General features: G+C 33.4%; 1 protein-coding gene across 1 annotated transcript in view; it reads right to left on the bottom strand.

Moving 5' to 3' along the window:
• Nucleotides 1–7,832: 7,832 nt before the first annotated feature.
• LOC106468818 (zinc finger protein 345-like) overlaps nt 7,833–26,056 on the bottom strand; it is a gene marked incomplete at its 5' end in the record, with an annotated part of 72,274 nt that continues 54,050 nt past the window's right edge. Inside the window, 3 exons of the mRNA XM_022397177.1 lie at nt 7,833–9,773; nt 13,057–13,198; nt 23,999–24,128. Of these exons, the coding sequence (XP_022252885.1) occupies nt 8,992–9,773; nt 13,057–13,198; nt 23,999–24,128 (1,054 nt within the window). The remainder of the gene's footprint in view (nt 9,774–13,056; nt 13,199–23,998; nt 24,129–26,056) is intronic.

Raw genomic sequence — 26,056 nt, 5'->3', positions numbered from 1 at the left:
GGCTATCTGCACTAGTATATTTTAATTTTCCTAATACATTATTGTTCAGTCATTTTACAATACATTTCCTTCTTTATAAAGTCAATCCAATATTCACTATTTATGCATTCTTAGAATCCTTTATTGCCAAAATACTGTTTATATTTTGTGAAGGAAGTTACTTGTTTGTTTGTTTTTAATTTTGCACAAAGCTACACAAGGGCTATCTGCGCTAGCCGTCTCTAATTTAGAAGTGTAAGACTAGAGGGAAGGCAGCTAGTCATCATCACTCACCACCAACTCTTGGGCTACTCTTTTACCAACGAATAGTGGGATTGACTGTCAGATTATAACGCCCCACGGTTGAAAGAGCGAGCATGTTTGGTGTGACGGGGATTCGAACCAACGACCCGCAGATTGCGAGTCAAGCGCCTTAACCACTTGGCCATGCCGGGCCTGAGTGGTAACGTTAAAACACCGGTTTGTCACAAGACTTATGATACAGTTCTGTGACAAGTTGGCCATCTTTTAGGATAACTTGAACATCAAGGAACGACAACGTGTTTGATTTATTGGAGTGCCTAATATAGAATTTTATAGTATGGTGGAAGTTATCGAGGAAATCATAGAAAAGTAGTAAATTACTTAAGAGTTATTCCAAATATGTCTATATATATATATCTGACCCAGACGTCAGGCTTCTTATGCGATTTCTTATACCAATGTTGTAATCCTTGCCTTTCTTACATATACCTGTAAATATCTGAAAATGTTACAGCTCCACGATTACCCATAGCAACACCCGATAACTGTTGATAGTATCTCTCATTAAACCGAAAATAACTGTTTCTCAGCACCAAATTTAACATGTCTTTGATTTTTTGAATCGTGTATCCCGCTAAATCTACAATGTATTTATGATTCTCTACAAATTCCATGACTAAATCGCCCCCTTCATCAATACAAATGGAGGGTATAACGACCCAACATCAGACTGAATACTATATTATCGGGATAGATGATGTTACTTGTATTATGTGTGTAGGAATCAAATTCTAACAGTTGTAAAGTAGGCTTATCTATAAGCAGAGGCATATTAATACTTCAAACTACTCGGTATAATTTTCTTAGGAGGTCAGTACGTACTGATCAGCTATAGGTATAGGTTGTTGATGTTTTTTTGCATTACTTTGGGGGCCCGCAATATGAGAGGCCTGTCGGTTCGTTGCCCCGACGTTAAATATGCTACTGTCTACAAGCCACGAGTTTTTCCGTTGGCGAGTCATAGGCTGAAACAATGAGTCTCAAAGGACTCCCATGGTATCTTCCCGGCATAGTTCGTTGTTTTTTCTATTGGTCAGCTAAACTGTGAAACTGGATTTGGTAGTGTTGTGACTGGAGTAATCCAGGAAGGTCCTTCGTGTACAGGTGGTACAGCAGAAGTGGCAATTGGTGTAGACCAAATAAGTTTTCCTATTCCATATCTCATAGCAGATGGTGTTTTAGGTTGGAACTCTTGAAACAGTGTGGCTAGTTTAATCTTTTCATTTAATATTTCGTTTTCCAGATATTTTATTCTGTCACTGATGCTCTTTTTGACCTCATTGATATCTTTCTTTACTTCATCAATTTTTAAATTACAGTGTTCTTCTTCAATTTTGTCAAGACTGCCTCTCTGAATTTCGTTGATTTTCTTCTGCATTTTTTCAAGCTTGATGTTGTAATCTCTCTGTACGTCCCCTATATATATTCATCAATCCTATCGCCAGTCAAATTTATTTTTGATTTCAATTTTTCTTTAAATATTACATTTTTCTTTTACCTCTATTAAATTCTTCCTTTTTTATCACTTTCTTCTAATTTTATGTCTTTTTTTTCTTTACGACCTTAACTCCAACTGGTTTGGGGTCAGGTGGTATTGTTATAAGCCAAGAATCTTTCCTCTGAGGTGCCTGGCCCAGTGAGCAACCATATAGGACGATTTTGTTCGGTGACGAGGATTTGAACCTACAACCCTCTGATTGCGAGTTGAGCGCCCTAACCACCAGGCCATGCCAGGTCCTTTGTTCTTCTTTAAATTTCTTTGTCACTTTCTCCTGAGCTTTTCTTAGCAATTTCATCATTCCAAGCAACACTAGAATCTCACTACTTGAACTCGTAGTCATCATCTTCAACATTTAAAGCTCTATTTTAAATACATTCAAAGCCCTATTTCATTTCCACCAAAATATCCCACTTCTGACACCGACTGTTGTAACGTCTTATGTCCCCAGTCCCCTTAACGATAATAAATTAATTAATTTCCCCCTTTAAAGTTTCTACAAATTTGAATACTTGTACACTGCCCTGAATTGTTGTCGTTCGGTTTGGTTTATTTTGAATTTGGTGCAAAACTACACGAGGGCTATCTGTGCTAGCCGTCCTTAATTTAGTAGCGATAGACTGGAGGGAAGGCAGCTACTCAACACCACCCACAGCCAACTCTTGGGCTAGTCTTTTACCAAAGAACAGTGGGTTGACCGTCACATCATAACGACCCCACAGCTGAAAAGGCGAGCATGTTCGGTGACGGGGATTCGAACTCGCGACTTGCAGACTGCAAGTCGAGCGTCCTAGCCATCAGGCTCAAAATTGTTGTAGGCGTTAGAAATGACATTAACATAAAACAAACCAAATTATTTGTACAGTGCCCCGAATTCATTTGGTGCTCTTCAAAAATCAGAACAGAAAACCATGATCAATATCATATTCAAATGCTAAAAATTCCCGCGAGTTCGGGCCCGAGCCCCAAATCTTTTAAGCACCTAGCGCCGCCTCTGGGTGTTATGATTTCTTCTGAAACACTATTTAAATTTGAAATTTATTAATCTTACATAAAAATTTGTTTTGGGTAAGTGTTTGAAAATGTCCTTGTATTCTCAGAAGAGAACTCTAGCGTTCGATTTATTTACGCCAATAAAAATTATTAATAACTTACGATCAACGCAAGTAGGTACTTATACTAAACAATAAGCCCCCAGTGGCCTAGTGGTGTGTGTCTGCGGACTTACAACGCTATAATCCGGGTTTCGATACCCGTATTGGGCAGAGCACAGACAGCCCATTGTGTAGCTTTGTGCTTAATTACAAACAAACTAAACAATAAATAAATCCTCTAATAAGTATAGGTAATTAAATAAAAAGTTATTATTCTATAAATATTAGAATGCGTTGTTCCATTTAGTTTGCTGCCTTTTAGGTAAATTAATTTTACATGAGCGATGGAACGGGTGTATTTGCATTTACAAAACCAGAATGGAAAATATTTTTTCATGAAAAAATCCAATTAAAATTACTTTTAAAAATTAACAAAACTGGGATTTATACATCTGTCATTTTTATGCGCTGCTGTAGTTAGTCAAGCGGTTCTACTGTGAAACTAAGGTTTGGTTTATTGTTCTTAGATAAACTTCGTAACATTGCCCCCACATGTGTTCGTTTGTTTTTAAACTGACGCAAAACTACATATTTGCTATATCCATCGCGTGTATCGAATCTCGAACTTTAGCGATATAAGTCTTCAGGCTTCCGTTGTGAGGGTAAATAAGTGAATAGATGTGTTTACATTGATTGTCTGTTTGTAATTAAGCAAAAACTACACAATTGGCTATCTGTCTTCTGCCCACCACGGGTATCGAAACCCGGTTTCTAATGTTGCAAGTCCCTAGACATGCCGCTGTGCCGCATATACATTTCTCCTTTCTCTTGGTTACAGCTGTATTTTGCTTTAGTTTGGATTACAAGATTTCCAGAGAGAAAACCGGGCTATTAATTTTTTTCGTGTAAAACCTCTGAAACAGTCTAAGTTACAATAAAACATTTTTTTACCCTTTGCTAAGTAATGTGTTTATTACATCACGATTTAAAATCATAGGCAAACAAAATTTGTTAAAAGCTTATTTGGTGAAAAAAGAATAATAAAATAAAAATATTTTTAACTTGTTTCGAATCTACTAAAAAAAACTGTTGCTTTTTCGTTTTATTTTTGCAGCCGATTAGGTTTTCAAGTTTCAAACCTGCGGCTGCCCAATGACAGGTTAGGTAAACCTAACCTTAGGTAGAAGAGAGGGACAGATATGGTACCTGTCTTTGTCAGATGATTCTTTAAGTAACGTTTAATAGTCGTGTAAAGTGGCAAATCATACATATCAAATTCACATTGAAGTACACGGATATTGGGATAATAACACATTTATTGTTTCTGATAATATAAAAAAAAAAAATAAGTCTAAAAATTGAGATGATCCCACAAACGTGTTTTAGTGAATTGTGTAATTTCCCAGAAAGTGGCCGAAGGCAGCCTGTTTTAACCACTCACACTACTATCGAGTAGTGTGTTATCTGTCAGTCAGTACACACTAAAGTTATGTCACATAAAGGAAGCTTAACGTTGCAATTTGTACTGTCGTGTAAAATGTATCCATATCATGAATCACTAGAAGAATTACGCACTCTGTAGGCTACAACACAGCATGACATATGAACTTCTAAAGCAAGAAATAAAAATATTTATTACTCTTAGTTTTGGTTTTATTTACTCTTGAAACAGAAGAATTTCGGGAACACTGCGGAAGTACATCTAGTTTTAAAACATTTTTTCTGGCTTTATATTTTATAAGTTTTAATATATTTTAACATTTATTTTTAATTGACACTGTGTATAGAATGAAATCGCTCTTTTACAGTTTATTCAAAAATGTGTGAGAGTTCTTTATGACGTAATTTTTTTTTTTTTAAATGTATCTCACGGATTACCAGCAGAGGTTTGTTTGTTTGTAATTAAGCACAAAGCTACACAATGGGCTATCTGTACTCTGCCCACAACGGGTATCGAAACCCGGATTCTAATGTTGTAAGTACGCAGACATGCCGCTGTGCCACTGGGGGGCTCCAACAGAGGAAAGGAAGTAGTCCCGCTAACAACAGGAGATTCTACGATCTCAGGTTTTGAGATGTATTTCCTTTCAAGTTGCAACAGTTATATCATGGAGAAAGAGTTTGGCAAATCTGTACATAAAACAGTATTTAATCAGAATGACAATTGAAATACAGTACACAATGGACAATATAGCAAGTGAGGTGTGTGTGTGTACCTTAAAATAAAAAGTAAGACTAAAAGAGGTACAATGATAGCTTTAAGTTTAACTGAGGTTTGAATATGTATATAGCACAATTACTGGTTATTAAATATCAGTTTCTTACAAATTTATGCAAGGCTATATCATTACTAGCATGTTAAAAAACTACTTGTTTGGCAATTTTCAGCACTGTGAAAATACATTTAAATCTCATCAGAAAAGTAAAAATATTTGACACAAACACTGTTTAGAAGGATAATTTTTTCTTTCAAATGTTAATATATATGTTAAATTATCTGAAGAAAAAAAAAATTATCATGTTTTCCACTAGATAACAGTGGCTTTGTTTTTATAAATCATTATCAATAAATACAAACGAACATTTTTTTTTCTTTTACAGTACAAAAAGACATAGTACGACAGTGGTATTTCTTAGGGTTTAGGGTTCCTTTCTTTGAAACTGTTACTGGGTCAGTAAAGAATTGTATGATTTAAAATATTATCACAGTTATTGTGTCACACATTATTACAAAATAGTAAGAGAATATTGGTGATGAGTTTCACTGGTGGGAATGGTTGATAACAGTCTCACCTCAAATACCATTGTGATTTACAAACTAAAACCTTTAAATTAAGTCAAACACTGAGAGAAGTATATATCAGTTTTCCAAAATTAAAACATCTTAATTAAAACATTATCTTGAATTAGTAAAACTAAAATATTGAGTGCAAAGGTGCAGAGTTATCACTTCTAATAATTTACACTAACTATACAAATATAAAACTGCTAGTTCTCTTATTTGTTTAAACTGGATATTTGTGTCTATGCACATATTATATCGAAGCAAATATTAAAAATTAATCTGAGTCTAAAATAAAGAAGATAAAAATTGCACACACTGAGCATTTGACAAGAGTATTTTTACTATGTTATCAAAATTATGTAGTCACTAGTGAAAGTACCCAGCTTCGCACTGGTTATTAGGTTGATATATTTTATCAACTGCATAAAATTTATCATGAAAGTACAATTATTGATCCAATTTTAAACTTAAATCATTTCTGAAATAAGGTATTTTTTGTTATATCACCAACGTTTTTAATAAAAAATAAACCTCTTTAATTAATGTAAACTCTAATTAAAGAAATCAACAAGTATCATTCCAATTTTGTTGTTTATATATTTCATTTTATACTTTTAGTACATAGACTAACAAGAACATTAAGTTATACTTTTGTTGCTAAACAACATGACAAAGAAGCTATCGTTGGAATACATTGTTACCAAAATGCACTGGCTTTTCTATATATTAGAAGTTGTTAATCTAACTGATATACTACTATTATGGGACAAACATACGTGCATACAATGATATACATGTATAAGTAATAATACCCAGGTGCACACCCTCAGGGTCCACTTAGTATAGGTGCAAAATTCTGGTTTCTAGGTTCTTTCCTCTTGGAGATATGGCAGTCATACACACACATACATACCCTTTTATTATTATAGATTACAAGCACATTTGACTAGTTTTCATTTTATAAACAGTGAGAGTTAATCTCCACTTATTGCATGAGCCCATATACCTAAAAAGGACAAGTCTATGTCAATTATTATTAAACCAAGCTGGCAAATATTACAAGTATATAGAAAATGTAGGGGTTTCAGCCATCAGTATTTCAGGGGGGAAGGGCAAGTCTGAAAGCCTGAGAACTCACACATAGTCAGTAACACTGTTTGAGTGTTTTGAATACAATCTATACAGCTAGTTGATAAGCTGATAAATTGCATCACAGAGTCTTATCACCACTGTGAAACTGCTGTTGTATACTAAATTTAATTAAACTTACACTGTGAGATCATTATTTGATGTGGTAAAAAGATTATTAGAAGAATTAAATAATGTACAGAAGCAGCTGCATACTTACATAAAGATATATATATAAACACACACACAATAATATGTATATATATATATATATGACATTTTAGTTTCATTTTTTAACCCCCATTCTATAAAGGTATGTTCAATGAGAATGTTTATTACTACTGACTGAACCTTTTTTGCTAAAATATAAGTAACATTAAAACTAAATCATTTTTTTTGCACAAAAATCAAACCCTCAAAAAATACCGGTGTTGTTGAAAGGAATACAGTACTATAGGACGGGTCCAATAAATTGTCTTTCTTTGATTGAAAGTAATCTGTTATGTTTAAATTTTACTCATGTGTACTATTGTATGAGAAAGAAGCAGATTAGGCAAGGAATGTATATAAGAATGATATAGAAAATCTCAAAATTAAACATTGCTCTTAGACGAAAGAGAATGAAAATGGGTTTATTAAAGTACACAATGAAAGAAAGTCTTAGCAGGTGCAGGAAACTTTCTCAAAAAAATTTGAATCCCTGGCTGTTGATGAGGTTAAAGAAGAAAAGGAGCTTGGAATTTTCTTGTAGGGATTCTCTGAAGTATACTGTAAAGATCTTGTAGTGACATTCATGGAAAATAAGAACTAGAATTTTCTTACCATGTTCTACAGTTCAGGATTTTGTAAAAAACATTGAAATAGCAGAAAGCAATTTATATATATATATATATGACTTTTTATTAACTTCTAATCAGAGCTATGTTCAATTAAAACTTGTGACACATTACTGCAGTTGCAGAATCATGTTCTGACCTAAAAATTAAGTAAACTAGATCCAAGATATTTGGAGGTGTAGAATGAATTTAATCAAAAAAAATATTTATTTAATAATATTACATTAATTCTTACAGACCAGGAAAAACAAAATTGACATTTTGCCACTGATGCAAATGAACTGATGTGTTGAATGTTCATCCTAACAGGCAAATAATAATATTAAAACTCTAAAACTTGTGATAAAAATCATGCTAACTGCAGATGTCATTTTTTCCACATTCCTCTTGTCCATTGTGGATTAAAAACCAAAGGGTTCTAGGACAGTTTGCTACTGAACATTTCATTCCTTGACATTTTGCTACCGGTCTTTTCATTACTAGGGTATTTCGTTACCAGGTCATTTTGCTACCTGTTCCAGCTACATAAAAATAGCTCATTATGGCTCTACATCTATTCGAGGAAAGCCTGAATCATTTTTAAAAAGTTCAGATCTTTCAACATTTTAAATAAAATGCTTTACAACATAAAAGCCTTTTTTATTTTGAAGGAGTTTTTCTCTAATAAATTAATATTGAAGAAATATTTACTAATATTTTACTGACTGGAGTGTTTGTTTAATGAACTAATACTGATGAAATTTTATTTTATTATCTTAAATAAGATATGTAAGGGAGATTATGACATAAAATTATCAGGTAGCAAAATGACCTAGTAGCAAAATACCCTAGTAACAAAAAAGACTGGTAGTGAGCTGACCAGTAGCAAAATGTTCAGTAGTGAACTGTCCAGCCACCAAATCAAAGGTGTGTAAAAACAGCAGTTTAAAGTATCATCCTGCATATATAAATAAGGTTTTGTAGGATCTTTTTTCTGTCATTCTCCAGCCCAACTGACAAGTTCTGGTATTAAAGAAAAGCCTCTTGAGCAGTGACTTCTAGAAGACAGAAAATAGACCTCTGATTTTGGATCTGCGATTGACAAATTAAGAGGAATGTGGAAAAACAAAAACATCTACATGACTTTTAACACAATTTTTAGGCCTATTGATTTCTAATGCTTTGCCAATTTTTGGCACTTAACCAAAAAAAGGCAAAAAATAAGTAAAAAAACTAACCTTACATAAATGATACACTATATTACCTTTTAGAAACATACAATGAACATGAAAATCTTCTGAATGATTTGAATAAAGAAATATATTTTCTTCTAATTCTTAATAACAAACATAATACATGCAATGTTTGTCAATGGTTTAAATCAACTGTTGCATCCTTACCCTGCTGCATCAACTTCTTCATTAAAAGAAAAGGAGCATGTTTCAGTCGATGATATTTCACCCTGCAGTTCTGACTAAATCTTTTCCCACAGATGTCACAACTGAAACGTTTCTCTCCTGTGTGAATCATATTATGTCGTCTTATTTCTCCCTTACTTTTGAACTTTTTTCCACAAACATCACAAGTAAATGGTTTTTCGCTTGTATGGATCAAATGATGTTGCTTTAAGGTCCCACTCTGGGTAAACCTTTTACCACATATATTACACTTGAAGGGTTTCTCACTTGCATGGATCATCTGATGCCTTCTTAAGTTTCCACTTTCTGAGAACCTTTTCCCACACATGTCACATTTGAATGGTTTCTCACCAGCATGTATCATGAAATGTTTTCTCAGGCTTCTACTTCGTGTAAACTGCTTCTCACAAATATCACAAGTAAAAGATGGATATTCACTGTGTATCCCCTGATGTTGTTTCAAGACTGAAATATCTATAAAATGTTTCCCACACAAATCACAACTGAAAAGTCTATCATCTGTATGGGTCAGCAGATGTTGCTGTAAGGCATGACCATACGGATATTTCTTTCCACACCTGTCACACAGGTATGTCCATTCTTTGTTTTCTGAATTATGTGTAAGAAAATCCTTATCACCATTTTCACCATGATGATTTTTAGTTTTAGTACTTGTTATGTTCTGTACTGATACAAATGTTCCACACTCACTAACGTTGTGGCTGCTGGTTTCTTAAAAATGAAAGGAAAAAAATACAAATTACAAGCCTATTTTGCAACTCATTATACTACTGAACAGTACAAAAATTAACAATATACATTTATAATAACTTTAACACCCAGACTACGAGTCAATGAGACCAAATTTCCATGTTAGAATTTTAAAAAGTGTACTCTGATAAAGAGCTTTGTCTGTTAACCTCCAAAAATGACACCTTACTACCAAAATAACTCATCTATTAATAATGTTTGACCATGAAGATACAAAGTTTAGGAGGTTGCCTCAAATGTGTTCCTCTTGTACAAAATATCAGAAGTGTTCATATTCAAACAGATACCATGCTTAGCCAAAGTTTACAGTAGCAAGCTTTGTTGTGCGTTCCTCAACCATCTGTACTGACAGAACTCATGAAAACTGTGGATAAAATGGCTTTATAGAGCAGAAAAAACAGATCTTATATGGTGCAACATGTGGGGCCACTACTGTGTTTTGTATGAGTTTTACTCCCTCCTAGCCTGGAAACTAGTAGTGTGAATTTGACTATGTTGGTGTGCAATTCAGGTTTCAGATATTGCAAAGAATTCAAATCTCTGTTCCAAATTAAAAAAAAGGAGAATACTAGAAGGTTTTTGTTTGGGAATCAACCCACCAGAAATGTTTCCCTAACTTACAGATTGGGTGTTAAATGCACAGAAACAATTATAATTATTAATGACCAGAGCTATTAAGAGAATTAAAATGGGTACACCATAACAAGTTTTTATTTTGTTCTTTAGCAAAATTTTAGGGCAGAACAATTTTTAGTAGGATTGCTATACTTGTTTTCAACTACCTGGTTAAAACAACTGAAAATGGATAAGAAGTTTAAACTTCTTATACTGCTATTATTACCCATCGTGATTAGAACTTCATGAACTGTACAAGATTTATTTTTCTAAATGATACCTTAATTGTACATCAATTCCTGTGGCAGGGTTGGAGAAATGTTACATGGAAAGTGATAACAATTACATATTCTAGATATTTCATTAATGAGTTACTTTTTAGGTTACATATAATGAAAATAACAGAAAATGTTACAAACATGTTCAACGCTTTGATGAATTTAAGTTTTAACAATAAATACTTCAGGTTTTAATACTTCTGACTTACATATAATCTTGTGTCTTGTAAGACCAGAAACTTTTAGAAAAAATATGTTGTCCTGAATAACAGTAAAAAGGGATTAGGTGAGGAGATGCAAATCATACTTTTATGTATCAATCTAATAATAAATTTTAAGTTTAACATTTAATGCATTAGAGTGATAGAATATATTAGCATACAAATGGACTTGGTAAATAAACTTAATCTAAAAAACATATGGTACTGATACTTAAAGTTTCATAATCTTTTTAAAGCCAAGAATAATAATTGTTGTACTTCCAAACTCTGTGTCATTACCTCCCTGTTGGCAAACTGGTAACTTATACATTTTTTAACACAACTACAGAATTCTCTACATAAAATATGTCATTTTTCTATCATGTTTTTATAATCAGGAAAAAATAAAAAAAGATGAAAATAAAAACTTCCAGCTTTTTACTATGAAAAAAAATTAACTTTCAGTTATAATATTTTGTACACATTATCCTCTCATCAAATTTTAGGGTCTATAAATGAAATTCACTACTCAAAACACAAATATTTCATTTTTAGTAATTTCTATTTTTCAAACATCAGGAGAACTTCTAGTGCTAATAGTTGATAATCAGTATCTAAACATAAATCTTCCAGTTCCAATAACTCATACTCACTGTTCTAACGTAAATCGCTTAATACTATTCTCACTATTCAAACATAAAACTTCCAGTTCTAATAACCAACACTCATTGGTCAAACAAAACACAGCTAGTTCTATTCTCACTATTCAAACATAAAACTTCCAGTTCTAATAACCAACATTCATTGGTCAAACAAAACACAGCTAGTTCTATTCTCACTATTCAAACATAAAACTTCCAGTTCTAATAACCAACACTCATTTGTCAAACAAAAAACAGCTAGTTCTATTCTCACTATTCAAACATAAAACTTCCAGTTCTAATAACCAACACTCATTGGTCAAACAAAGCACAGCTAGTTCTAATCTCACTATTCAAACATAAAACTTCCAGTTCTAATAACCAACATTCATTTGTCAAACAAAAAACAGCTAGTTCTATTCTCACTATTCAAGTATAAAATTTTTGATATACTTGTAACTAACATTTGATGTTTAAATATAAAACTTCCAGTTCTAATGAAGGATATTCATTGTTCAAACATAAAACATTTAATTCTATTCAAACATAAAACTTTCAATTCTAATGAAGAACATTCATTGTTCAAACATTAAATGCCTAATTCTATTCTCACCATTCAAACATAAAACTTTCAGTTCTAATAAATGATACTCATTGTTCAAACATAACACATCTAGTTCTATTGTCACTATCCAAACATAAAATTTCCAGTTCTAATAAATGATACTCATTGTTCAAACATAACACATCTAGTTCTATTGTCACTATCCAAACATAAAACTTCCAGTTCTAATCAATGATACTCATTGTTCAAACATAACACATCTAGTTCTATTGTCACTATCCAAACATAAAACTTCCAGTTCTAATCAATGATACTCATTGTTCAAACATAACACATCTAGTTCTATTATCACTATCCAAACATAAAACTTCCAGTTCTCTAATTGTTTAAACATGTATTTTCTGGTTCTAATAATTACTTCTCACTATACAAATACAGAAACTCTGGTTCTAATTACAGATATTCAATGAATGCTTTCATTTGAGTTTACTTACTGGTTATAAATTTTTTTACAAGTTACAGCTTTTAACGTAATGAAGAATATCGTTTTCTTTAAAACAGGTACAATTTTTTTATCACTAGTGCAATTGTTCTCAATTACACAGATTTTCATGTTGATTTAAATACAAAAACCTCCATTACCATTAATATCTGTTTAATGTTTAAACAAAATCTTCTGTTTATAATAACTGACACTCCTGTTTAAACATGAAACTTCTGGTTCTAATAACTGTTGTTCATTAATTAAACAATATAAAAACTTTGCGTTACAGCAACTGATCAATTATTTAAATATAAAACTTGAGGTTCTACTTATTAATACTCACTATTAAAACAAACATTTTAGTTAAAATAACTGATAGTTAATACTTATGCTGTTTCTAGCTGTGGCTACTCAATAATCAGACAAAATGAAAACCTTAGGTCTAAGTAACTGATACCCACTACTCAAAGTTTCAGAATCCAACAGTTCCATTTTTACCACACTTTCAGTGTACCATCGAGTTTCATCATCACTCTCACTGAACATAGAAACTATTTCATTTCCAAAGGAAACAGATGATTCTTCTTCTGTTATAGTTGTTTTCTAAAACAGAATACTAGCTGATGGTTAAACAGTATACAGTACATGATGAAAAGTTGCCAAAATAGAGTGAGTTTGGTCTTTTCTTAAATAGACGACTAGAGTATATAAATTATAAATGTTTAGTTTGCAAGAAAATTAAATATACAATAAAAAGTGTAGATAATGAGATATAGAGAAATATAAAAAAACAAGTTAAGAAAATTACATCTAAAACTAAAAGTTATGAAAATTTCTTGGCTCATAAAATGACATTTAATTTCAAGGTTTTATACTAACTTCAAATGTGAAAAAAGGGTTACTGGTAAATTTTTGTTTCTAAAGAGATTTATAGGGGACCTCATGAAGAATGGGGATGTGGTTAAAGTGTTTAACATATTGTCATTAATATTTTTACAATTGGCGGTAAAGAAGTTCTCAAACAAATCAATTTCTTGAAACATGGCAAAGGATTTGATTTCCTTAAATTTCAAAGATAGTGAAAAATAACTATTTTTAGAAAAGCTTTACAAACTTCTTGAGTTTTAAAACTTTTAACCTTGTAAAGATATATCCATCTCAGGCCCATACGCAGAATGTTTGAAAGGGGAGTTCTGATTTGCAAGATCAAAATCCAACACATGTTGTGGGCAAATCATGCCAATGTTATGGGGGTCTGGAGGCATGCCTCCCACAGAAAATTTGTAAAACATAGGTGCTGTGAGATTAAATCTGGAAGCAATTTTGCATGAAATATAGCTTAAACAATTGCATGGCTGTTCAAACATCCAATGAAAAGTCAACAAATCATCATTCTATTGTAACACTGTATGGTTAGCTAGACTTAAATTAGCATAAATATGTATGTTTTATTATAGTAAAATATTGTACTATCTACATGCAGAGTAGTTATTAATTGTTAAGTTATATTATCAATTTAAATAACACTGTACAACAATAGTATATTAGCTATTTCAATCATTGGTTATCATATATGTACATGTATACACTACTGAAATAACATGTTAACATGCTCCATTCTTCTGGGGTGCTTTTCCATAAATAACTTACATACAGTTTCAATGTTGATAGCAGTGTCATAATGATTATTTATTAAATCTAAAGCACTCAGTCTTTCTTCAGTTTGTGTACACCTCAGGTAATTATTCAACCGGCAGAAAGCAATGCCGAATGTTCACAAGAACATGAAGTTAGTGGCAGTATTTTTTTACATCACCCTCCTCCCCCTGCATATGTGCGTGCACCTTGAAAAACTTAGTAAAAAATTAGTGAAGGCTTTACTATTCTTTTGTCTTGTCATCTCAGAATTTCCTGATTATTGGAAGATTGCCAGTGTGGTCCTATTTTTTTAAAAAGAAAGGATTCAAGGATGATCTAGAAAACTACAGATCTATTAGTGTGATTTCTGTTACTTATAAAAAATCAGAATCTCTTGTCAGAAGTAATTTAGAAAAGTATCTGAAAAGCTGGCATTTAATCAATGATTCCCATTTGGCTTAGAAAATGATTTTGTTACTCCTAGTTTGTTCAACTTTTTTTTATGGAGCTTCAGCTGTTCTTTTGGACGAAGGTATCCCAAATGATCTTGTATATCTTGGCTCTTATAAAGAATCCTTTGATATAGTTTAATTAAAGATTAATTAGTAAGTTGGACGATAAAGGAATTGGTGAAAAAATTGTTACAAAATTGGCTTACTTATAGAAAGAAGAGAGTTACGATAAGTGGGAATTTTGTCAATTGGGAAAATATAACTAGTGAGGTTGCTTATGGAACTGTTTTGGGACATTTGTTGTTCATTATTTACGTTCATAATTTGGACAGTTTCTTGGAAAGTGATGTTTTTGAATTTGCTGATGATTCTAAATTCTAGGAACAGCTGATACTGTTAACAATAGTTATTCTATTAAAAAAACTTTGACAATCTTAGTGAATGGACTAGAATATGGAATATCAGTTTGAATACTGATATGTGTAAAGTTAAGCACTTTGTATAAGGAAGTTCAGAAGAATTATTTCTAAAATGAGGAGAACAGCGACATGTGTGATTATTGACAAATCTTTTAAGCCAACTGCTGGGTATGAAGATGTGGTGAAAAGAGCAAATAGAGTATTTGGATCTTTGTATAGATATACAAAACTTAAAAGCAATAAGGTTATTATAGTGTTATAGAACTCTTTTGGCCCCTTACTACAGAAATAAAATTAACATGGTGGAAAAAGTGCAGAACTGAAATATATCTGATTTAATTCATTAATTCTATAAAGAGAGGTAAAGGTTTTGAGATCCTTTTTAATATATATATAAAAGAATTAGAGACTTGATTCAAATGTTCAAGACTGTTAAGTAAGAGCAGTCAGTACAATTTAAATTTTTTTTTTGGATATGAATATGAAGGGCTGTGATTTGATTAGTTTTAATTTTTTTGCTCTTCTTTATGGGGAGAGGGTAACCTGAATTAGCTGAATGGTCTTTTACCTTGCTTTTTCTTATGGTTTTTAATATTATTATATTAGATAGAAACAATTGGGACACAGAAATTACAAAATCTTAAGAAAAAACTTCACTACTATCAACTAAAAAAAGACGATCACAAAGAGTCAGCAAAGTTTGTTTCATAAAGAACTGAGCTTCAAAAGTTTTCATTAAGTCAGAGATCATGTAAAAAAAAATTGAAACTATATCTCCCACAGTCTAATGTGTTTATTATTCAAGTGACATTCTTGGATTTCTTTTTGTGCCAAGGTAAGCCACATGGATGATGAAGAGAAAAATTTGGAAGGCATCTCGCTTTCAATTTTGTTATAGTCAATATACATAACATACAGACAATAAGAGATCATTTGGTCCTTCAAGGTTGTCCTCGTACACCTATTCCTGAGAACAGTAAAAATTTAAACCTATATTTCTCAGGTAACCATAGATTACTGTTTTAAACTCCCATAAAATGCTGGCTCCACTACTGCTGATGTCAACTCATTCCATAAGTCATTCATCCTGTTAGGAAAAAAAAACTGTTTTATATGTGATCTAGTCTGTCTTTTACAAATCTTAAACTTGTAACCTCTCATTCTATTGTGAGAATACAGCATAAATAAATCAGAGGCCTTTATCCTGTCTTCCAGATAATCTTTTAAACTTCACTACATCACCTTTTATCCTACTTTTCTCAAAACATAATCAGTTAAGAAGTCTTAACCTATCCCTATGAAATAAGCCTTCAATCCCCAGGATCATCTTAGTAGCCTTTCTCTGAGCTCTTTCCAATAAGTCAATATTCTTTCTTAGATAGGAAGACCAAAACTGTAAACAGTAGTCCAAGTGAGGCCTAACTAGTTAACTGTCAAAAGAGGTAATTAACTCTTCTGATTTATGATATTTTCAGGTACATCTGATTTCTCTTTAGAGTGACATGAGATAGACTCTGTAATGACAGGTAAAGGGAGGAGACCTCACTAGCTTCCCGAGGCAAATCCAAGTCACATCCAGCTGGACATATCCACCTGAAACTGCTTGAGAGATATTGTTATGGGATGCCCTGTACTACACTTCCACTTAACACCCTAGCCCTACATCTCAAATGTGGGGCTGGGGTCAGCCAGTCTTTTTGCAGGGGAAGGCACCATTCATAGAGAAAACTCTCCATATCAATATCCCCAGCAATTTGCGACTGGGGAAGTTAGGGTTCTTCCCATGCTCCACTAGAAGAATGAGGGGGAGGAACATGCATTGAGGAGAACACCAGAGTGTGCATGGATCACAACCACCTGGAATTCAAACCCAATCGAAAGACAGTGCAATGGGTTATTACGACTACAGACAGCAAGTGAGAGCCAAATGTAAGGACAGGACTACACATGGTGCTGCCTGGTTTTTCCTTTTTTCCTTCTTTTTTTGTAAATGATGTAGAAATGGTTATGTCAATTGTATAGATATACAGTCAAGGCAGTCTTGCAGAAAATCCCATAACAACAGTGAGCACTGAGCTGAGACAGATGGGTTTAATTCTTTCTGTTCTCACCCATTCAATGCAGATTTTGAGTAAGTCAGTGAGACAACATGGCCACTCAGTGGGATCTGATGGCACCAAACGTAAGGAATGCAGTGATTAGTTTACCATGTTCAATCTAGCATGTATTGCCTCCTCCTTTATTAGTTTTTTGTTTTGTTTTGTGATCATTTGGTAATGGGTTAGAATGTGCACATAAATAATAGTACATATATGAAGGTACCATGAAATGTATGAGTACCACGTAGATGACTGAAAACTCAACAGGCAAAAATCACCACATTAGAGCCTCTGGGTAGACTAGAGAATGGTGACTGGAAGGAGGCAAAACCAGAAGCACATGAAACTGCCCAATTATATAATTAATGAGAGATAAAAATGTTAGATGTAGTCCACATCCCAACCTGTAAGAACTTCACTAAAAGCTGGCAACAAAAGCAAGAGAGGCTATGATATGCCAAATCTGGTAGGAGGAGATGTGAAACAGTGTCGTTATGCTCACCCATAGAATTATATATACGAGGTGGATGAGCTGGCAAACCTAATCAGTGAAAACTGAAGGGGATAAGTCCCGAGAGTAGAAGGTCTGCCATGATAAAAACATGAGATGGCAGCTCCATGAAAAGAGGTAGTCTGAGGAAAAAAGCAATGGATAGCCCATGCAACATGGACAAAATTATCAGAATCAATATGATTGTACAACAGGAAAACAGAGAGGAGTAATAGATATAAGAAAATATCCAATTGTTCTCATAGAAGTCTTCAGAAGAAAGGAGTGATCTGGAAACAATATTAACTGGTCACCATGATAGAGAATGTAAATGTCTGAATGATGACGATCACAACCAAAGAGAAGAAAAATTATGTGTTAAGAGACAAATAAAGTAAGGAACATGAAGCAACAGTTCAAAGGGGGAATGAACCAAAAAAAAGGTTTCAGAAGAGGGATTTGATGAAGGGATGAAGGGCAAAAAAAAGGCCTTGAAGAGGTCCATTTAACAGGAGGGTAAGCAGAGAAAGAGACTGGACCACTCTAGTTAAGAGTGATTAAATTCAGAATTGGTAACCAAGTGACCAAAAGAGAAGAATTGTGTAATTGAGGGGAGTCACAAAAGCATTCACCAGTGAGGATCTGAAATGGGAAGAAATCCACTGGAAGACCAGAGGGTGCAAGGACCACTTCATGAAAGATCTACCAGTCAGCTTAGGTAAGATATTTCCTGAAGGAGAATAGAGATTGCAATTGTCAAATCCTATCAAAACAGAGTACGATGACCATCTCTGTAGAAGAGGGAAAGGGTGAACAAGAAGGGATTGGGCGAGGAACAAGAGAGGGATTAGCCTAAAGTGATTCCCAATAGTGGATAGGTAACTAAAGTACCCATGTCAGGAAACCAAGGAAATAATGGAAAATTGCTTGAGAAAAGCCTTAGCCTGGAATTCTAAGGAGTCTATAACACTTCAAAAGACCTGGCCTGTAAGGTCTGTAAGAAAAAAGGCAAGATGAAGATCACAAGTATAAGAAGAAGGGATGTGAATACTCAATAGGAAAGCAACCTGACAGAGGAGATCTTAAAAACAAAGAAATCAGGTCAAAATATAAAAACAGTAGAGGAAGAAATAGAAGCCAAAGAAGAATAGGTGTTCCCATCAAACCATTGGGCTCGTGATGAAGAGCTGCAGTGAGGAGGTGGAAGAGTGAATATAAATGAAGATAAGCAAATAGCTGGAAAGAAAAAGGCAAAGAAGGTGAAAGAGAAGCACCCCAAGTAAATAAAAAGGACACATGGGGGGGGGGGAGTTAAAAAATATAGGGGATCATGACCTGAGGTGTTAGCAAAGATGACACAAAAACGTGTAGGACAAGAAAAATGAGAAACAATGTGGAGTTGGGACAGAAAGAGGCTCACAAAGTAAAAACATAAAAATCAACCTTGTAACACAGATCCTGTAATTTAAACTAGAACATAATACAAGATACAAAACAGAAGTCTTACAATAACCCATCTGAACACTAAAATCAACATACACTTGTTAAAAACTACAGGGGGGGGAGAACCTAAAACATACTAAATACAAGAAATTACTGAATATCCCCTTAAAGAAATAATACAAAATAACTCTTAAAATGCACACACACAAAAAATAACCTTTTAAACATACATGAAAATCATGATCATATATATATATATATAAAATAATAAATCAAATGGAACACCCTGAAAATAATACATAGATTAATAATATAAAAACAAAGAAAATATACTTACATTTCCATAAAAAAGGAAATGCTCTTAGAATAAACCAAAAACAAAAAATTACTTAGGTACAAAAATGAATAAAAAATGTAAAACACCCAAAAAACTAAAACTGAGATGAATGCTTACATATTAAACTACAACACATTCCATCAAATAAAGAAACAAGAATATGTACAAAATATAAATTTTAATAAATGCCAAGCAATAGGTTTGACTGGCAGTGCTAGTAGTGTGGATATCTTGGAATCAGGCCAAGACTTTCCTGGTCTGTGCCAACTCCACACGTAACTAATGGACCTCCTCTTCGAGCAGAAAGGTGGAATGTTTCTCTGGTATAACTGATCCTCTTTGCAGTTATACAAGGCCTATGCCTCAGTCCACTTCACAACCAACTCCTGACAATACCAGTATCAGGATATGCTGCAATGTCAGTTCTATAGTTAAAGTGGTAGATGCGGTTGTTGGTAAGTTGATCCTAGGCTGATGTGGCTCGACCACCATTAAGGAGGAAGCACTCTCATTCATCTCAAACATACTGGTGGTACCTGACTAGTTGTTCTGCTGTGGGGCTTCATACTACTAGTGGTGGAGATCAGTAGTCTCCATTGCTGTAGGTTGGTCCCTTTCCCTCATCTCTGATATACTAACCTAGAGTCCAGCTGAACCTCAAGAAGACTTCAGCTTTGTGATCATTTTTCACAGCATCAATATGTAGTGATCCTAATAATGGTGGGTGCACATCTGGTGTAGCTTACACATGGTTGTCAGGCAACTGGTGATAGGTGGCTCCTAGTGCAAATAAGTCTATCTTGATTCCTTCTCAGTGAGAGTTGGATTAGCCAATCCATGGCATCCTTGGCTTTTGGACTTGGTTCTGCCTGTGATATGGGGTACTCTGTCTTCTCTGGTGCTTCTGCCAGTATGTCTAGGCTTGGCTTGGCATTGACTTAACTGGAGACTTCACAGCTAACTCAACAACTGAGGCAGCAAGAACCTAAGCATCACATACTCAGCTAGAAACACATTTTCATCCCTAGGCTCTGTTGTGTTGAATGTCAGGACATCGCCAGGAGTTTAAAAATCAGCCATGTGAGCCAGATATTCACCACAGCAAAAATCCTTGGCATATACTGGTTCTCCTTGAAAATACCTTCCATGGTACAGCATTAAATATGGAGGGTCTAGACTCACTGGAACAGGAATAGAATTAATGGCTTATTGAAGAACAAGACAGCCAAAAGGGTCAACAATTAAATCTTAAACAGCAAAAGACCAGACTGAAAATGTAATATCAAATTAATTTCAATTGGTCAAAAGATAAGCCAGGTGTGTAGGTTGTAAAGTATGTTGTAACTGGCCAGCTACACCTACACTCTTCTCTAAAACTATCTTTAAAGACAGTGCTAAAACTATTAACTTGATCAATTAATATTTTTATAGTCTTCACATGTACTTATGTTTATATCACCTGTAGAATATGTATCCCTAATATCTGTGAACTTCTTGGTCCTCCAGAATTCATGGGAGATCCACTTGACCATTATCTATATAGCTGTGCTGCGCACTGTTGCCATTCCTGTGACAAGAGATAACACAGCTCATCCTCCAACAGAGTCACATTCCCTCCACTATAGTTGGTTGTTATGTTTGTTTGTTTTGAATTTTGCCCAAAGCTACACGAGGACTATCTGCACTAGTATATTTTAATTTTCCAAATACATTATTGTTCAGTCATTTTACAATACATTTCCTTCTTTATAAAGTCAATCCAATATTCACTATTTATGCAATCTTAGAATCCTTTATTGCCAAAATACTGTTTATATCTTATGAAGGAAGTTACTTGTTTGTTTGTTTTTAATTTTGCACAAAGCTACACAAGGGCTATCTGTGCTAGCCATCCTTAATTTAGCAGTGTAAGACTAGAGGGAAGGCAACTAGTCATCAACACCCACCGCCAACTCTTGGGCTACTCTTTTTACCAACGAATAGTGGAATTGGCCATCACATTATAATGCCCCCACGGCTGAAAGGGCGAGCATGTTTGGTGTGATGGGGATTCGAACCCACGACCCGCAGATTGCGAGTGAAGTGCCCTAACCACCTGGCCATGCCGGGCCTGGTTGTTATGTGAAAAGAGCACTTTCAGTAGGAAAGGAATTGAGTCAAGACTGCAAAACTAGTTCCTACACACAAGCTGTTACAGGTTAGTCATTATATAAGTACCAACTTCCATTTCTGACTATAATAATCCACTAACACATTCATTGTCTCTCCCTCAGAACTTTCTTCCAGATACATGCTTAGTACAAGCTAGGCATGACTTACAGTCTGCAATTTCATACATCTTAACTGTACCTTGTACTGAAACAATGTTAAGAAAATTGTATGCTTATAAAATATTTCAATCTGTAAGATTGAAAATGTTCCATCATAACTAAATAAAATACTTGATGATGACAAAACCTTGTTGAAAAGTTGTACATTTGCTGTTATGTTAAACTTATATTAAAGTTTTTCTTCATTACCCATTCAAGCTGTTCCCAAGCATTATTAGTCTCAAAGTGGATTCCTTGTCATCAAATTTGTCTGTGGATGTTATTTCTTATCTGGAAGGAATGTGGACTTGGTAAATGTAGATTTTCAAAAAGCTTTTGATAAGGTGTCACAGAAAAGATTAGCTAAGAAAATCATAATGGTGGAGGCTGAGGAAAGACAAGTAAATTATATTGGAGGGTGGTGGGATGAGAAAAAGTAAAAAATTGTTACTAATGGTATCCAGTCAAACTAACCCTTGTTACAAGTACAGTACTGCAGGAGTCAGTGCTTGGGCCTTTACTCTTTCGTATTTGTGTTAATGATATTTATTGGGGTATAATTAGTAAATTGGTAAAGTGTGCAGATTACATTAAACTCTTGGATATTTCTAACTGTACTGAAAATGTAGACGTACTAAAGTATGATTTGGATCAATTGAATAGTTAGATAAATATTTGAAAATTATCTTTAATTATAGTAAGTGAAAGATAATACATTGAACCATTTAGGCTACAATAATTGAGATTACATGTTTAATATAGGTGGGAACACACTCAACAGTGTGACTAAAGAAAGGTTTCTAGGCATAGTGGTTGATAAGTCACTCAAACCACTAAGACAGTGTATTTATAAACATATTAATTACAATTCAAAAGTAGTAATTATACAGAGTTACTAAAATTCACCCACTGAGCTCGAGAATCATGCATCTGGGCCTATTCTCATGCTGAAACACCTTAGTAAAAGAAATGTCCCATTTTGGTCAAATTAGCTGATTTTTATTATGCATTGTGGTTGGTTGTCCAATCAGTATCACATTGATCAGTTAACATTTTGCTTCATTGAATAAAAACATTTTCTGAGGGAGTATGTTTCAGACCTTCCTAGAATGCAACTGTCTTTAGCATTTTGACACTTTACCACTTGCTAAAGCTTTACTTTTACAAAAGTCTCACTAAAATAAGTTCCTAAAAGTTGGCAGCTCTGTAATTTTTCTTAATACAGTCACTAGTTAGGCCTTACTTGTAATACTGTGTACATCTTAATTGGTCTCCTTATCTAAGAATGGCTATTGAATTATTGGAAAAGGTTTAGAGGAGGACTACTAGGATGATTCCAGGGATGGAAGGATTATCTTACAGGGATAGGTTAAGATCTCATAATTTTATCTTGAGAAAAGAAAAGTGGTAATCTCAATGAAGTTTACAAGATTATCTTGGTAATCAGTAGGATAAGGTCCTCTTGTATCTTTGTGCTATACTCTGAGGATGATAGGATGAGATGAGTTAGGCTCCAGTTAAAACAGTTTTACTTTTCTAACAGGGTGATTGGCTTATGGAACAAGCTGCCATCAGAAATAATGGAGTCCAGTACTTTAAAAGAACTTAAAAAAGAGAACTGATAATTTTCTTAAAAATAAAAGGTGAATTTAAGTTTTTACTTTTACTCAGGGATGAGTATTAAGGGACAGCCTTGAAGGGCCAAATGGTCCTTGTTGTCTGTATGTTAGCTAAAAAGTGCCAATTGTGTATTTTAAATGCACTACAAAAGAAAAGCACTAAATCCATCAAAATCTACATGAACCAGTGAGAGCTATTGTGAGATGTTACATTTTGATATTAGTTAGTTAGAACTTGATCTGCAACATGAGTATGGATACCAAAGAGTAACAAGAAAGATATGACACTGAATGGTTAATTGCAGATGATGAAAAAAAAAAAGGACACACATTCACAACTATCAAAAATAACAGCTAGTGCTATACTAGAGTACTACTTCATTCCTTACTGTCAATGTGTTAGGGAGTTTATAATAAAAGTTTATATATGATAAAGGACTATAGTGATAGCATAAATCTTAAATAATAAGAAATTGAACTGAAGTTCAGAAAAATATCTTTATGATAACCTGAATAACATTACATGTACTTTTATCTTTACAAAATCAATTTGTCAAAAAATAAAGCTGAAAGAAAAGCAATAGGGTAAAACCTTACCTTGACTGTGTCTTTTCTAATTATGTGTGTATCCTCATAAGATGAAATATAAACTTTATCTTCCTTTTCTTCACTTTCTAATTTTAATTGTAAAACAGACTGTCCATCCATGACAACCTCTGCCACTATTCTTTATAGTGATTCTGTCATAACTAAGAAATACAAGTAAGAATATTTACTGCACTTAACTTTTTAAACCACTTAGTAAGATATATATATATATATATATGTGTGTGTGTGTATAAGTTTTTATACAGACAACCTTATAATAATATATGTTATATTACAGGAATCATTTGAGCACATGTTTTAATTTGGAAGGTCCATACAATAGTTTCCTGTTTTAAAGTGTTTTTTTGGAAAAAAATACCAAATACTTTTTGGAATTTTCCACCTTAATAACTGACTAATTACCATCGCTCAAAAAATACCTTTCATACCTGAAGAGAAAAATTGTGCAAAATGTTTCCTAATTAAGTTTCTATTTAAGAAATATTTTTTCACAAGTCATACAACTTATTATAAGGTGTAAAATGAATTATTACAAATTTTTACAGAAGTTCATGAATAAAATATCTTTATTCATTCAGTTTTGCTTGCATTTAAATTATATATTTTTTTCTCTGTTTATTTGATATAAACATTCTACATGGAATACTATACTGTGACCCCACGTGGAAATATTTGGAAGCTACACTTCATAACAGGGCCTAATGGTTATGGCACTCAACTCGCAACCTACAGGTTTGATCACCAAATATACTTGCTCTTTTAGCTGTGGCCCATGGGGGTATTATAAATGAGTAGTCCAAGTATTGGTAGAGGGTAGTGTTGACTAGCTGCCTTCTCTCTAGTCTATTACTTCAAATTTAGGGACAGCTAGCACAGATAGCTCTTGAGTAGCTTTGCTCAAAATTCAACAAAAAAGAACAACAAACCCTTCATAACCAGACGTCAGTAGTACTACTACTAGTACTATTAATAACAGAATGAGTTGGGTGCATGTAAAAATTTTGAAGTATGAGCTATAACAATTATAATAACGTTTCAATAGTAGTAGGAATTAGTATAAAATGAAACAATAGGTTATTAGTGGTAGCAATTAAAGGATACTAACTAAGTACAAGTTACAAGATGTAATTTATTAATAGCATTAGTAAGCAAATTATTTAAAATTTCAACACAAACTGTGGTCTAACCAGAATCCTGACCTATATTATACAAACGCCAGTCTGTAAAGTTGTAAACTAATAGAGGATTATTGACGTATATACAATTAGACTGTTACTGTTAGAATGAGATGATATTATTAACATTAATAATCGATACGTAGTAAGTCCCAATATCAGTTACCTTAATAATAATAAATTAATAGAATAATAACAACGTTACATAAAACAGTGATCAATCTTGTGACAGTGACAAGAAAAATTATTTCAGCTGCATAATTTGATGTAAAGTTAGTGCAAAGACGATTTTAATTTTCACACATACAGTGTTATGTTATTAACGTACTATTAGTTTTACTATTTGAATTCAAAATGCTTTCGCTAACCAGACAATGATCAAGCCGACTGAATAATAAGGGCGACATCATGTGGACAAATGTAATACGACAATAGCGGACAAGATCTATTTAAAATAATTTTCATGTAACCATACTTATATAGGTTTAATAAAATATCGAATAAAAACAACCACACGCCTCTGCGATTATCGCTACTCTTTATTTAGTTAGTAAATGTAGAGTACATTCTTTCTTAGTCCCCCCCCCCCCCCTAGGCATAGTGGTTAATCTGTAGGCTTACAACGCTCAAAACCAGTTTTCGAAACCAGTAGTGGGCAGAGCATAGTTAGTCCATTGTGCAGCTTTGTGCTTAGCAACAAACAAACTTTATTAAATTTTAGAATTTGCTACGCTCTTATTATTGATGAAAGTCACATAGCTAGAAAGAGACTGATTTCTGCAAACACACGAGAGATTATAGCTACTTATTACATTCTGTTTGTTTGTATTTATGCACAAAGCTACACAATGGGCTATCTGAGCTCTGCCCA

Source organism: Limulus polyphemus, unplaced genomic scaffold (genome assembly GCF_000517525.1).
Source record: "Limulus polyphemus unplaced genomic scaffold, Limulus_polyphemus-2.1.2 Scaffold3177, whole genome shotgun sequence".
NCBI classification, from domain to species: domain Eukaryota; kingdom Metazoa; phylum Arthropoda; class Merostomata; order Xiphosura; family Limulidae; genus Limulus; species Limulus polyphemus.
Note: the sequence above shows the minus strand (reverse complement) of the source record. Positions and strands in the feature narration are given on the sequence as shown.